This window comes from Notamacropus eugenii, chromosome 5 (assembly GCF_028372415.1).
Source record: "Notamacropus eugenii isolate mMacEug1 chromosome 5, mMacEug1.pri_v2, whole genome shotgun sequence".
NCBI lineage: Eukaryota > Metazoa > Chordata > Mammalia > Diprotodontia > Macropodidae > Notamacropus > Notamacropus eugenii.
Genome location: NC_092876.1, coordinates 419,332,447 through 419,347,267, shown reverse-complemented (window position 1 = coordinate 419,347,267; position 14,821 = coordinate 419,332,447). Strand labels below are relative to the sequence as shown.

At 34.1% G+C, this 14,821-nt stretch overlaps 1 protein-coding gene across 3 annotated transcripts in view; it reads left to right on the top strand.

Annotated features, from left to right (window-relative positions):
- Positions 1–14,821, top strand: part of LTN1 (listerin E3 ubiquitin protein ligase 1) — a 98,290-nt gene that overhangs the window by 48,789 nt on the left and 34,680 nt on the right. For all 3 annotated transcript variants that reach the window (XM_072614928.1, XM_072614929.1, XM_072614930.1), the window contains 3 exons: positions 8,296–8,455; positions 9,837–9,941; positions 13,533–13,675. In XM_072614928.1, coding sequence (XP_072471029.1) covers positions 8,296–8,455; positions 9,837–9,941; positions 13,533–13,675 — 408 coding nt within the window. The remainder of the gene's footprint in view (positions 1–8,295; positions 8,456–9,836; positions 9,942–13,532; positions 13,676–14,821) is intronic.

Sequence of the window (14,821 nt, the reverse complement as noted above, 5' to 3'; positions counted from 1 at the left end):
TTCTGTACCCCACTTTAACCTGTAACCTGGTCCCTCATCCTCCCCTCTAAAGATTCCTCCTTTATCCTCTCCCCTCTCCCTATCCCCTTAGTGTTTTATTTCTTTCTGAATTTAGAAGACTTTTATTCTAGATAGATATTGTTCCTTCTTGAATTCATTCTCAATGAAGGTACGTTTCCAGAACTACCAGCCCTCCTTCCCCATCTAATTCCTCTGTATTGGTTCTTCTTCTCACACCTCATTTGTGTAAATAATGACTTTTTTATAGCAGTTCCTAAAAGGTTTTACTTTTTAAAATCATATATTCAGGTCTACCCCAGTATTTCTTACAAACAATTACTAATTACTTATTATTACTAATTACTATTACTTATTACTTACTATTAATTATTACTAACTGCTTACATTTACTAATAAAAATCTTAGATACATTTTTACGTACATAAAAGTTAAGCAGTCTGTCTTTATTGTGTCCCTTGTAATTAGTCTTTGGTATATAAATTTTATGTCTCTTGGCTCTTGAATATCGAATTTTCTATTAAGTTCAGGTTTTTTTTTTTTTTTAACAAAATCTGAAAGTCTGACAGTTTGTTAAAATGTCTATTTTTTTCATTCGGTATTTATGCTTAGCTTTCTTCGGTATGATATTTTTGGCCAGAACCCCAGTTTTTTGCTCTTCAATATATGGTGCTCCAAGACCTGTGTGGTCTTTCAGTGTCACCTCTGCTAGGCCTTGTGCAGTTCTAATTATGGATTGCCATATTTAAATGGATTTTTCTTGTTGCTTGTAATATTTTATCCTTGAGCTGGGGGTTTTGGTAGTTGACTATGATATTCCTGGATTTTCCTTGTAGGATTTCTTTCAGGTGATGATGGGTGAATTTTTTCTATTTTTACTTTCTCCTCTTGTTCTAATGCTTCAGGATAATTTTCTTTAATTATTTTTTATATTATTTTATCAATATTGTTTTTTTGATTATAGCTTTCAGGTAGTCCGATTATTCTTGTTTTCTCTTCTTCATCTGTTCTCCAGATTAGTTGTTTTTCTTATGAGATGTTTCACATTGTCTTCTATTTTTTCTTTCTTTATATTTTGTTTCATAATTCCTTGATCTCTTATAACTTTACTAGCTTCCCCTTGCCTAATTCTGATTTTCAAGGAATCATTTTCTTCCTTAAGCTTCTAAATCTCTTTTTCTAATTGGTTGACTTTCTTGTTATAATCTTGTTTTTCTTGCATTATTCTTATTTTTCTTTTTAATTTTTCCTCAATCTCATTTGATTTTTAAAGTCTTTTTTTAAGTTCTTCAATGAATTCTTTTTGGGCAGGTGACCATTTGAGACATTACTCTTGGGGTAGAAGAGGGTTTCTTTGCTTCAGTATTCTCCTCTGAAGATGAGTCCTAGGCTTCTCTATCACTATAGCAACTCTCTGTGGTTGAATTCTTTCTTCTTTACCTGTTGATTTTTTAAAATTTATCGCAGCTTAGTTTTTGTTATCATCTTTAGCCCTGGGAGATGGATGGTGCCTCTGACCTCCTGTATATGCCCATAGTCAGCAGCGTCTCCACCCTACTGCTTCTGTACTCACCGAGCATGTGCTGTTTCCTTCTTGACCGTGCTATTGCCTCTGTAGTACAGCTATGTCTAGTGTTCCTTGTCAGCAGAGTTTCCTGGCCTGGAGATGTTTATTCTTCATGGGGACCAAACCTCATCCTGGAATTTTTCTCAGAATCTCTCCTGGTTGTCCCACCCCTACTCTTATTTATTTTTACCTATGTTTGTGCTGAGGTGCTATTATCATCTCATTTGTGGGAGAAATCTGGGGAGCTTGGAATTTTCTGACCCTACTCCACCATCTTCTCAGAATCCTCTCTCAGGATTATCAGTTTTCTACTTCAGATTGTTGTTCCTCTTGGAAATGAAGCAGAATCTGTTCTCTTGCTTTTTTAAAGTATATAGAGATCCAAATAACAACATGGATGGTTATTTTGTCTGGGTAAGGCTTTTGCAAAATTGATTGGATTGGAAATTTGGAGGGTTTATATAGATCTGTTGTTAATTCTTTCTTCCAGAGAAGGGTTCTGGGAAAATGGCATCATAAAGCAGGAAATTTCCTGGCTATCCTAAATTCCTCCACAAGTAATTTTTTAAAATGTCTTAAAGAGAACTTTAGAGGGGCAGAAATAATTTAAAGTTGGGATAAAGCAGTTTTCCAGCCTAAAACAGCTTGGGTGGACATTAGGAAAGATCCCAGAGTAGTCTTCTAGTCTGATTGAAGTGTAGGTATCTTGGGGCAAATGTCATCAAATCAACAAACCACAAGCCCTGAGGGCAGCTATATAGGTAGTAGCCTCAGGTTCAAGAACTTTTGCCCAGTGGACAGTGCAGGAGTCAGATAACTGATCAGGGGAAGATTCTAGGACTCTCTGCTGGTGCTGGATCTGGGTCCCTGGTGGGCTGTCCAAACGTGATCCCAGGCTGTGGGATCAGGATCAGGTACACGCCACTGGTTAGTGAGGTGGTAATGGGGGGGGGGAGGCTGTTGGCTGTTTGCTGTGGTAGCTTGCACAGAGCAGAGTCCCAGGTTTCTGTTCCAGGGCACAGGGATGAGTTGAAACTTGTAGCAATGGGAGTGATTGCATTTGTGGTGACAGCATTGCTGGGGGTCCTGGTTGTAGCTCTGGGGCAGAGAGGAATATCTGAGTTCAGGCTTCCAGATAGAGTTCAGAAAACAATAGCATAAAAAAACCTGATGTCTGAGACATTATCCCCCACACCCTGGAATTAGAGTCTGACTTTAACATAAAATTAATAGCCAATAAATAAGCTGCTAAAAAAAATGAGTGAGAAAAACCCAACCATAGATAGCTGCTGTGATGATCGAGAAGGTCAGGTTCAGACTCAGAAGAAGTGAAATCTAAACAGTTCCTTCTAAAGCTTCAAAGAAAAATGTAAAATGGTCACAAGCCCAAAAAGAGTTCTTGAAGAGATTGAAAAGGATTTTATAATCAGAGAGGTTGAAGAAAAATTAGGAGAAAAAATAAATAAGAGTAGTGCTCGAAAATTATGAAAGTCACCCAGTTGGAAAAAGAGATCCAAAAACTTGCCGAAGAAAATAATTCCATACAAAATAGATTTGGGCAAGCAGAAGTTGATAACTTCATAAAACACCAAGAAATAAAAATCGAAAGAACTGAAAAAATAAAAGAGAATGTGAAATCTTATTACAAAAATAACTCACCTGGAAAACATATAAAGGAGAGACAATGTAAGACTTATTGGACTACATGAAAGTTATGCTAGAACAGAAAAGAGTCTAGACATTATTCTTCAAGAAATTATTAAGGAAGATATCGCTGAAGTTCTAGAGCATCCTTGAAGTTCTAGAGCTAGAGCATAGGTTCCCAAAGTAGGCGATACTGCCCCATGGGGGGCACTGGAATGATCCAGTGGGGTGGTAGTAGCCTTAGGTGCAGTTGAGGGGCATTGCGTAAAACTGTGTGCACAGTGGAAACATAAGGAAAGAAGAGAATTTTGAAAAACCGTTTGTACATGTTTAATCTGTTGTATAACAGAGTTAATCATAGTAATTACATTATTTTCCAAATAAACACAAAATTCAAGTTATAACCCATCAGTGGTCAAGTCAGCTGACAGATCTTAATAAGCAAGTATTGTCAGGTGAGCATGTCGTTCATTGTTGGGAAGTCCAGCATGCTTTGGCAGGAACATATGTATGTAATGACTTATTTACACTATGATACTATATGGTTACGTGATTCATTATTGTGTTGTCAAAATTTCAGTGCAAGAAAAAGCTCACAAATTTGCAATAAATTATTAAATTTAAGATGCTTCATTTAAACATATTTTTTTGAATGATAGAAATTTCAAAGAAACTTTTGAAGGGTTAAAGAAAGTAGATTTCCAGGGTGGCATTGAGTAGTTTTTTTTTTTTTTGAAAAGGGGACAGTAGGTCAAATAATTGTGGAAATCTCTGAACTAGAGGGTAAAATAGAAATTGGAAAAAGCCATGAATCACTACCTGAAAGATACACCAAAATGAAAACTCACAGAAACATTATTGGTAAGTTTTGAAGCTCCCAGGTCAAAGAGAAAATTCTGCAAGCAATAGAAAGAAAGTTTAAGTATTGTGGAGCTACAGTCAGGATAACACGAGATTTAGCAGCTTCTACATTAAAAGACTGAAGGGCATGGAACGTGATATTCTTAAGAGCAAAGGAGCTGGTTTTAAAAGTAACTTACCTAGTAAAGCTGACTTTAATCTTGCATAGAAAAAAAATGAATAGTGAATTAAAGAACTTTAAGGTTTTCTTGAGGAAAGGACAAGACCTGAGCAGAAAATCTGACCTACAAGAATCAGATAAAGTTAAAGCCAAATATAATAGTTAAAGCTAAAAGAGATAAATAGGAAAACCGTATTATGTAAAAGGTACCATAGTTAATGAAATAATATCAATGTTAAACCTATATGTACCCAATGCTATAGCACTCAAAATTTTAAAAGGGAAAGCTGAATGAATTATAGGTGGAAGTGGATAGCAAAACTGTTTTACTGGGGGACGTCAGCCTTCCTCTCGAAGAACCAGGTAAATCTAAGTTAAAAAAGTCAAGGAGATAATTAGAATTCTAGATAAGATAGGTATCTGAAGAGAATTGAATGGGAACAGAAAGAAATGTACCTTTTTCTCATTGGTAGACCATGTATTAGGGTATAAAAACTTTATAGTTAATGCATAAAAGAAAAAATATTATATGGATCCTTTTCAGATCATAATGCATTAAAAATTCTATTTCACAACTGACCATGGAAACACAGTTTAAAAATTAATTGGAGACTAATCTTTAAGAATGAGTAGGTTAAAGAACAAGTCAGAGAAACAACAAATTTATTAAAGAGAATGATAATCAGATAACATAACAAAACCTATAGAATGCAGCAAAAACAATAATCAGAAAAATATATATCTTTAAATGCTTACCATCAGTAAAAAAGAGAAAGATCAGGTCAGTGAATTGGGTGTGCAGTTTTAAAAAACTAGAAAAATAAAACCCCTTCAAATAAATACCAGATTAGAAATCCTTAAAATTAAAGGTGAGATTAATAAAATTGAATGTAAGAAAATCATTGAATTAATAGATATAACTAGGAGTTGGTTTTATGAGAAAAATCAGTAAAATAGTGGTTAATATTATTGAGAAGGAAAACAAATCTGAAAAATGAAAAGGTTTAATATGCCAGTAATGAAGATGAAATCAAAGCAATTATTAAATATTATTTTGCCCCATTATGTGCCATTAAATTTAACAATTTAAGTGAAATGGAAGAATATTTACAAAAATCTAAAGTGCCTTGGTTAACAGAAGAGGAAATACAACATCTAAATAAGTGTGTTTTAGAAAAATTCATGCTAAGGAGAAAGCATCAGGACCAGATGGATTTACTAGTGATTTCTACCAGACATTTAAAGATCAACTAATTCCTCAATCAAATAAATGATCTGGAATAATAGGCAAAGAAAGAACTCATTTTAGAAACAAATATAGTGCTGATATCTAAACCAGGGAGAGTAAAAACAGAGAAAGAAAATTATAACGAATATAGATGCAAAAAATCTCAAAATACTAGTTAGTAGAACACGACAGTATATCACAATTTTACATTGTGACCAAGTGGGATTTATAGCAGGAATGGTTTCGCGTAAGGCTTAACATAATTGATTACATCAATAACAGAAGTAAGAAAGGTAATATGGTTATCTCAGAAAAAAACTTGATAAAATACAACACTCATTCCTATTAAAAACACTAAGCATATATCTAAAACTATCAGCAAGCATTACTTCTGAAATGGGGGTAAGCTAGAAGTCTTCCCAGTAAGATGAGGAGTGAAACAATGCTCATTATCATCAGTATTATTGAATATTTTATTAGAAATGCTAGCAATAGCAATAAGAAAAAGACATTGAAATATGAGAATGGTTATCTAGGTAATAAAACTACCTCTTTTTGTGGACAATATGATGATATACTTGGAAAATCCTCGAGTCATCAAAAAGCTAATTAAAACAATTTTAGCAAAGTAATAGGATATAAAATATATATAATGTAATATTTATATACAAATGTAAAATAAACCCACATAAATCATCAGCATTTCTATAATCACCAAGAAAATACTGCAAGAAGAGACAGTGAGGGATACTTTCATTTAAAAAAAAACTCCAAAAAATACCTTGGAGTACATATTCTAGGACAAAGCCAGGAACACATGAACATAATTATGAAACACTTTACACAAACAAAGTCAAATTTAAATCATTGGAGAAATATTAATTGTTCATGGGTAGACTACTTAAAGTAATGTACTTATTCAGTGCCATTTCAATTAAGTTACCAAAAATTATTTCATTGAGTTAGAAAAAATGACAAGTCATTTGGAAGAATAGGTCAAGAATAATAAAGGAATTAATGGGGGAAAATGTAAAGGAGAGAGTTTTAGCAGTACTAGATCTTAAAGAGTATTGTAAAGTGGCACTGGCTAAGAAATAGAAGGGTAGATCAGTGAGTGAAACAGAGTAGACATACAGTACATAGTAGTAAATTATTATAGTTGTTTGACAGATACAAAGATTTAAGCCTTTGGTATAAGAATTCACTATTTGAGGAAAAATTGTTGGGAAAACTGTAAAGTCTGACAGAAATTGGGTAATGACCACTATCTTATGACCATTTATCAAGATAAGGCCAAAATAGATTCATAACCTAGATACAAAGGGGAAATACATCATAAGTAAATTAGAAGAACATGGAATATATTACTTATCAGATTTGTGGATAGGAGAAGAATTTATGAATAAATGAGAGTATTCTGAGATTTAAAGTGGTGATTTTGATTATATTAAAAATGTTTTGTGCCAATTAAGCCAATGTAGCCAAGATTAGAATGAAAGGAAAAAATTGGGGAAAAAATTTTATAGATGATTTCTATAAAAGTCTTAAATCTCAGATATATAGAGAACTTTGTCAGATGTATAATTCTATGAGTCATTCTCTATTTGATGGTCAAAGGAAGTGAAAAGGAAGTTTTTGGATGAAGGATTCAAAGCTATCTATAGTCATATGAAAAAATACTCAAAATCACTGTTCACTAGAGAAATGTAAATTAAAACAACTTTGAGATATCTCCTCACCTATCAGAATGGCTAAAATGACAGAAAGGAAAAATGACAAATGTTAGAAGGGATGTGGAAAAATTGTGACACTAATATTCTGTTGGTAAAACTGTGAGACCATTTGGGAGAGCAATTTGGAATTATGCCCAAAGAGTTACAAAACTATATATGTATGTGTGTGTGTGTATATATATATATGTCCTTTGACCCAGCAATACCACTAGTAAGTCCATTTTCCAAGGTGATCAGGGGAAAAGAAGAAGAACCTATATGTTCTAAAATATTTATAGCCGCTTTCATTGTAGTAGAACTGACATTGAGGCGATTTCCATCAATTGGGGAATGGTTGAACAAGTTGTAGTCTGTGATTGTGATGGAATATTGCTGTGTTGTAGAAATGATAAGGAGTTTGATTTTAGCAAAACATGAAAAGACTTACATGAAATAATGAAGAGTGAAGTGAGCAGAGCCAAGAGAACAAAGGTGTTTGAGGAGTAACTGTGAACAATTAAGCTGTTTTGAGTATTACAAATATTCAGATCAACTACAAAGGACCTATGAAGGAAGATGCTATCCATCTCCAGGAAAACAACTGATAAATAGGAGTATGCGTCAGATGCTTTTACATATCTATCTGTGTTGAATGATGGCCTTCTCTAGTTGGGTTGTGGGATGGGTTAAGAGGGAGGGAGACAATTTTGAACTTCAAGTGTATCAAAAAAAATTAGTTTAATTTAAGAAATTATTTTTTTCCACACAACTTTGAGGCTCCTGACAGAGGAGTAAAACATGCATTATGGAAAGAATAAGAAGCTGAAACGATAAGTAGTACTGTTAGCTAATTATTCAAAGTGAAAAAGTAATGGCAAGGGGAAGAGCCTAGCACTTACTCTTTGCCTATTAAGTAGACTTTTCCAGATGCAAAAATAAGACTTCATCCTTCAATGCATTGCTCCAACCAGTCCATTTTTGTGGTCCTTATATGGGAAGAGTAGACAGAATGCTCAGTGTTGCGAAGTGAGATTGGGCAGATGGAAATGGCTGAAGTATTTATGCACAGTGCATTTTTTTAGTCTGATCTTGTGTTTTTCATTAGTTGCAGAATTGCTGTACTCATTGCAGTGGTGTGAAGAATTAGAAAATCCAAATAGCATACTAATTGAATTTTGTGAGATGCTTCAAGGAATGGGTGTTACTTACAGTAATTTGTGTGTGCTTAGCAAGATACCTGGACTGCTACAATTGATATTTATCAGGTAAGAAGCCATTTTAGTTCCTGACTTCTTTATGATGTAAGCTGTCCGGAGATGTGGAGCTGACTTCATGTGTTGCCTTTTCACCAAGAGAATTAATTTAAATTTCTTTATCTTGAGATTGATAGTACCTTGTGTTGAAGATAATGTGAGTCTTCATTACTCAGTGCTACTCTGTGCTATGGGAAAGTCACTTAGTATTCCCAAGTCTCAGTTATCTCATTTTTAAAATAAGGATAATAATATTTGCATTACCTAATTCAGTGTTATTTAGAAAATCAATGAAGTAGATATGAAGCATTTTGTGTAAAATCTTGGAAATGAGGTAAGTGTGTATGTGTGTGTTTGTATATTTATTTTAGCTGTGATTTCATTTGCCTTTAAAATACTTCCGATTTCTCTCAGAATCTATATTTATCTTTATTTCTGGTGGAACAATAATATTCCAGTGTTTTCCTGCATCCCAGTTTATTTAGTCATTCCCCAATAGATAGATGGTCACATCTAGTAAATGCATCCCTAGGCCCCACCTTAGCCTCTATTCTGCTACTTCTCATAGGACTTGAAGGTTCTAGATCCTTTTTGGATTTAGAGTGTTAGCTGATATAAACAGTAGAAGTCATTAATTAGTGAGGATACCAGAAGCTTAAAGAAATAATACTTTTGGCTGTGGCAATAGATAAACAAACAGACAGCTATACAGACATAGGGTAATTAGATACCCTCTGTGGAAAATTTAAAAAAAACTAATTAATTGACATATTTGGTATTTCGCTATAAACAAACCCAACTACAGTACCTTCACATAAAACAAACAACTCCCCTCCCCAGGAAAACAGCCTTTTAGTATTGTCTTCATTTACATTATCGTCCTCATTGTGTATATTGTTTACTGGTTCTGCATTAATTCATACCAATCTTCGTGTATTTTCACTACTTTCATATACTGTATATAATTAAACCATTCTCTGTAACTGTTGAACACTCACTTGTTTCCAACTTTTTGCTTTTAAAAATATTATCGCTGTGAATATTTTGGTTTGACCTCTAATGGTCAGCACCAGGATCATTTGATGAAAGAGTTTAAATTTAAGGATTAGTATCTTTTGTAGCATAGTTCCAGTTGAGTTTTATGGAATGGCTGGATCAGTTCGTAGCTCTGCTTTCAATGAATTTGTGTCTGTACCTTCTCACAATCTGTTCAACAGAGTCTTTTTCTTTGTTTGCCAAATTAAAGGATGTGAGAAATCAAAGTTGTTTTATTTGCAATTTGAAAAGAGACGTAATATTTTTTACAAAGGTGGCCCTTACAACTAATTTTAAAACCATTTATAAATTTATAAAATAGCTTTTCTTAAAATTTTTTTCTATTGTTTTCTTTTAGGTCCAGGAACACTGGTACGCTTTGGGCTCTAACTATTTCTAAACTGATACATTCTAAGAACATTTTACCTGATGAAGTTAAACAACTTTATAAGACAACAGAAGGGTATTTTAATTTATAATTGTTATACTTTATAATTTCTCTTTAGGCAGTCATTCATGCTATCTTTTACTGAAATGAACTAATGAACTTATATAGTTTTAGGAAAGGCTAGTTGTATTTTTAAAAATTCATCATTTTAGTAAGGAATGCTCTTTTTTTCCTAAGTGCTTCCAACTGAATTCTATTTGAGAAAGTGACTTTTATTTTGGTGTCACTTTGTGCTTGTCTAAACAATGCATTTCAAAAGTCTCTTCTCAGTTTTTGTCATGAAGTTATTACTTTTTCAGAATTAAGACAAATTAACTTTTTTTCTTGTTAAAGTAGTAGAAGCAGATCTTCATTATCCTTTGCTCTTAAAAGAAGAACACTGTATTTAAATAAACCAGTCTCTCTGAGCTATTTAAGAAAGTTAGACAGCAAATGTTTAGAATTACCTTGTGTGATAGTATGCAAGTGGCTTTTAATAATTAATTGAACTCTTAATTGAAGATATTTCTAGTAATTCTAGTCATATACCAAGAGATGTAATGACATTTTAATAGAAGTTAAAATATTGAAGAGCAAATTGTATCAAAGAAGCTGTGTAGACAGTGGGAAGATCACTACCACCTCCTTTCTCTGATTGCCTTAATGGCAGTATTCTCTCCCACCCAAGCTATTTGGAGAGCACTTTTTTGCCCTAATCATGCACTAACTTAAGCTATTTTTTCTGTACAAGTTGAAGCCCTCTGTTGGTGTTGTTATTACTACCACAACTATTTAAAGAAATCACTTTGCTGGTTTCAGTACAGTATAATATACTTTCAGTGTTTTTCAGTAAATAACAGACATAATTGACCTTTTTCTTGGTTACTCTTTGTGTATTGTTGTTTTGAGTAAACCTAGATTTCACCTGATGACATACCTCTTTTCTTGAAACCCTTTCCATTAAAGACCACTTTGTCCTTCACTTCAAGTTGAGAAAAGTGATAACTATACTTCTAGAAAATGCTTTTGCATTGTCACTCAGATCCATTTGTTTTTGAACTCCACACCATCTCATATGCTTCCTTATCCTAATTAGAGCCATCTAAAGACTTCCCTGGCTACTAAAGTACCAAGGTCGAAGTATTCCTCTCCTTTCTTCACTCACCTCTTTGCTTCATAAACCTCACAGTTCTGATTTCCTCACTTTCATTGTGCGGTTTCCATGACCTTTACTTCCATTACTACATTATTGCCAACAATCATATGGCCTCATAACTAATTCTAACTACTGATTTGAGTTACCCCAGCTCAGAATTTTTATGTTCCCTCTTTTTTTTCCTTCCTTATTTCAGAGGAGATAGTCCTTGTTATGGTGAATTCTGTCTGAATTTTTTTTATCCTTTCTTCTTGATCTTGCTCTATCATTCCCTGTCATATCTGTGACTTCTCCCTCTGTGCTAGCAAATTCTCTTTTGTCTATAAATGTGTCCCCAATACTTAAAAAAAAGCTTTTCTTTAACTGCCATGCTCTAAAGCTTCATTTTAACCTTCTATCTTGACCCATGCACTAACTACTAAACCTGTTAAAATAGAGCCATTTTTACATTACTTCCTACCCTTTCTCCTAATGTCAGTGTTCCTTCATCCTTTACAATATGACTTCACGGCACCACATATTTGGTATTTTTTTGTCAAGGGTGTCAGTCACTTAATTGCTAACTTCTGTGGTCTTTTTGCAGTTTTAATCCCCTACATCTCTGTGCTGTTGCAGTAACCACACATTTTCTTCCTTGATTGTCTCTCTTTTGGCTTCCACAACAATGAACTTAGCTATTTCTTTCCTTATTTCTCCAGAGTAATTTTTCTCCTTCTGCCTCCTTAATGCATATATTTTCTAGGGTTTTTGCTTTATTTATTAAATAAATTTATTATTTACTTTTTGTTAATTCTCTTTGGTAATGATATTATCCCATGACTTCAGTTATTTAGTTTATTTAGTGAATGACTCTGACTTTTTCCCAAGCTCCAGACCCATACTCTGAAGTGGCTACTAGAAAAATCCATGTGAATAGTTCATCATTTGCCAAGTTATATTGATTATAATTCTGCAATAGTTCTCAAGGTTATCACTTACTTTATGTTCTTATTGCTACTGGCATAGTTTAGAGACCTGCCCCATATGAGCTAAGAATGTTTTTTATATTTTAAAATACAACAGAACTTTATTTTGAAAGTACAGTAAAATTGTATTTAAATGGTAAAAAAACATTTTTAGGTCAGGAGCTGTACAAAACAGATGGAGGGCTGGATTTGGCCTATAGGTGGCCTTTATTGCCTCTTGCACTATGAATTACAATAACTTAAATGATCTCTGTTCTTACTGTCCCACTAATCCTGTAGAACATTATCAAATCTCCAGTCATCCTGTAGAATATTATCAAATCAGAGTTCCTAAAGTAGAGCTTTAATTGTGTCATTCTTGCTCAGAAACCTTCAGTGATTCCCTGTTGCCCTTTGGATGAATTAAAAACTCCTTATTTTCATCTCCAGGATACTCCACACCTGTCTTATCTTTGATTAGCCTACTCCATACCTTTCTTTTCAGCCAAACCAAATTACTCTTTGTTCTCCAAACGTATCTGAGGCTTTTACAACTCCATACTTTCCCAAGTTGTTCTAAATGCCTAAAATTCTTAATATGTTTCCTATATTTCCATAGTTTGAAATCTTAACTTTTTTTTTCAAAGCCCAAATCAAAGACTTTCTCCTTGAGAATTCTTCCTCCCTTTGCCCTGCTCCCTACTTGGAAATGTTTGCTCCTTCCCCCTTGATCTCTCATGAATACAGTCAATTCATGCCACATGTGGTGCAGGAGTCCTGTGATGTGATCTCTGCTACCAGGAAGATTGAGGCCAGTGGATAGCTTGAGCTTGTGAGTTCTGAGATGCAATGGATTATGTTCATAGTGTAGCCACACTAATACAACTAATTATTAACACTAACACATCAGGGCATTAGACCCCAGAAATGGAGGGACATCAGACTAAGAGGAGTGAACTGATCTGGGTTGGAAACAGAGCTGCTCAAACCTTCATGCTGATCACTATTAATTGTTTTTCAAGGAATATCCTCTGTAGGGGAAATTGGTTTTCTACTGTATGAATTCAAAATGTAGCTATAAAATCATTTAAAGGTCAAGGTCCCTGACCCCAAGAAATTGAAACTGTTTTGGGGGTAGGAATCAGACAGATTTACAAATAATTATAGTACAAAGCATGACAGTGTGTAAGAGGAACCATGAGTGGGTTACCCTACTTCTGAGTGTAGGTAAGATAGGGAGACTTGATCTCAAAACTACAAAACAAAACATAAAATAAGAAAAACAGTTAATTGTTAGCAGAAAAAAGGGATATATCCTTTGGTTTTGACAGTGTGGTATTCACACTGACCATTGTATTTGGCCAGATTTGTCCTGCATTTCTCTTGATGCATTATGTAATATGAGTTGAATAGCCTGAACAAAAGAGGGATGAAAATTGGGGATTTTTCTGAATTAACTATACAAGTGTGTAGTAGAGGTGTCATTTCTAAAATCTTTCTATAACATCTTTTCCCCTCCGTGGACAGGTTTTTTCCACTAACAGAAGGTAGTTTGCATACTGTTCAGAGTCTGTCTCCATTTTTGCCTTTAGAAGATAAGGAAGAACTTGTTAACCAGTGTACAGCTAGACTTTTGACATGCACAAAGAAAGATCTTTGTAATATTGATGGTAAGTGAACTTTAAAAAAAAAATAACTTTCATGTTTATCTGCACTCCATTGAGTAGTTATGACTGGAGGTGATATTTATTTTTAGAATGAAAAATTAATGAACAAGTACAATACATGACATGTTAATAACAGGGCAGTGTATATTGCTGGAAGGTGATCATTTGTCACTATTCCTGTTGTATAGTAGTACCTCTGCTACATACCATCATAAAGGTTTATAGCCATAGTGAACCCTTTAGTCCTGTCCTTTATTTATAAGCATAGAATACCTTGCCAACATATTGTAATATTTAGAGGTTCCCTATGTTTTATCTTGTAAATCCTCTGATATTATAGGTAAGAAAACCAAGGAGTGCGGTGACTTTGAGAACCCAGATGACAAAATCACAGAATTTCCCTGTTGGCAGGGGTCTCAGTGACTCTCTCTGGTTCTACACATAGCCAAAAAAAGAATTCTCACTGCAGCCCATGCAGCAGCTGGTTATTCAACCTTTATATGAAGACTTCTAATGAATGGGAGCCCACCACCTGCTGCAGCAGACCATTCCACTTATGGATATTTTGTTTTAAGATCAATACTAAGTTTGCTATGTGTTTTTTGCTTATTTCTGTGAAATAGCTACCATGTCTTCATCAAATCTTCTTTCTCTACACTAAACATTTTCCCTAATACTGTAAACTAATCTTCATAAGGTATCAACTTTAGTTCCTTTACTGCTCTTGTTTTCTTTTGTGTGTCCTCCAGTTGAGAAATAGCCTTCTTTAACTGGGATTCCTAGAACCAAATGGTATTCCTGGTGTGTTCTGAGGGCAGAGTATAGTAGGCCTTTCACCTCTTTATTCCTGGAAATTTTGCTTCTCTTAATGCAGCCCAATTTCACAGTAGCTTTTTTTGGTAGCCATATTCACACTCTTAACTCATTGAACTTACAGCCCACCAAACCCCCCAGATCTTTTTTAGACAATCTGCTATCTGACCATAAATCTCCCATATTATACTCTTGAAGATGGGTTTTTGAACTCACCTTGAAACATTTTGCATTTGTCTCTATTACATTTTGTTATATTCTATTCTGCAGAATGTTTTAGTCTGGCAAAACCTTTTTGCATCTTCACAAGCATAGATTCCTGGAGCATTCATTCTA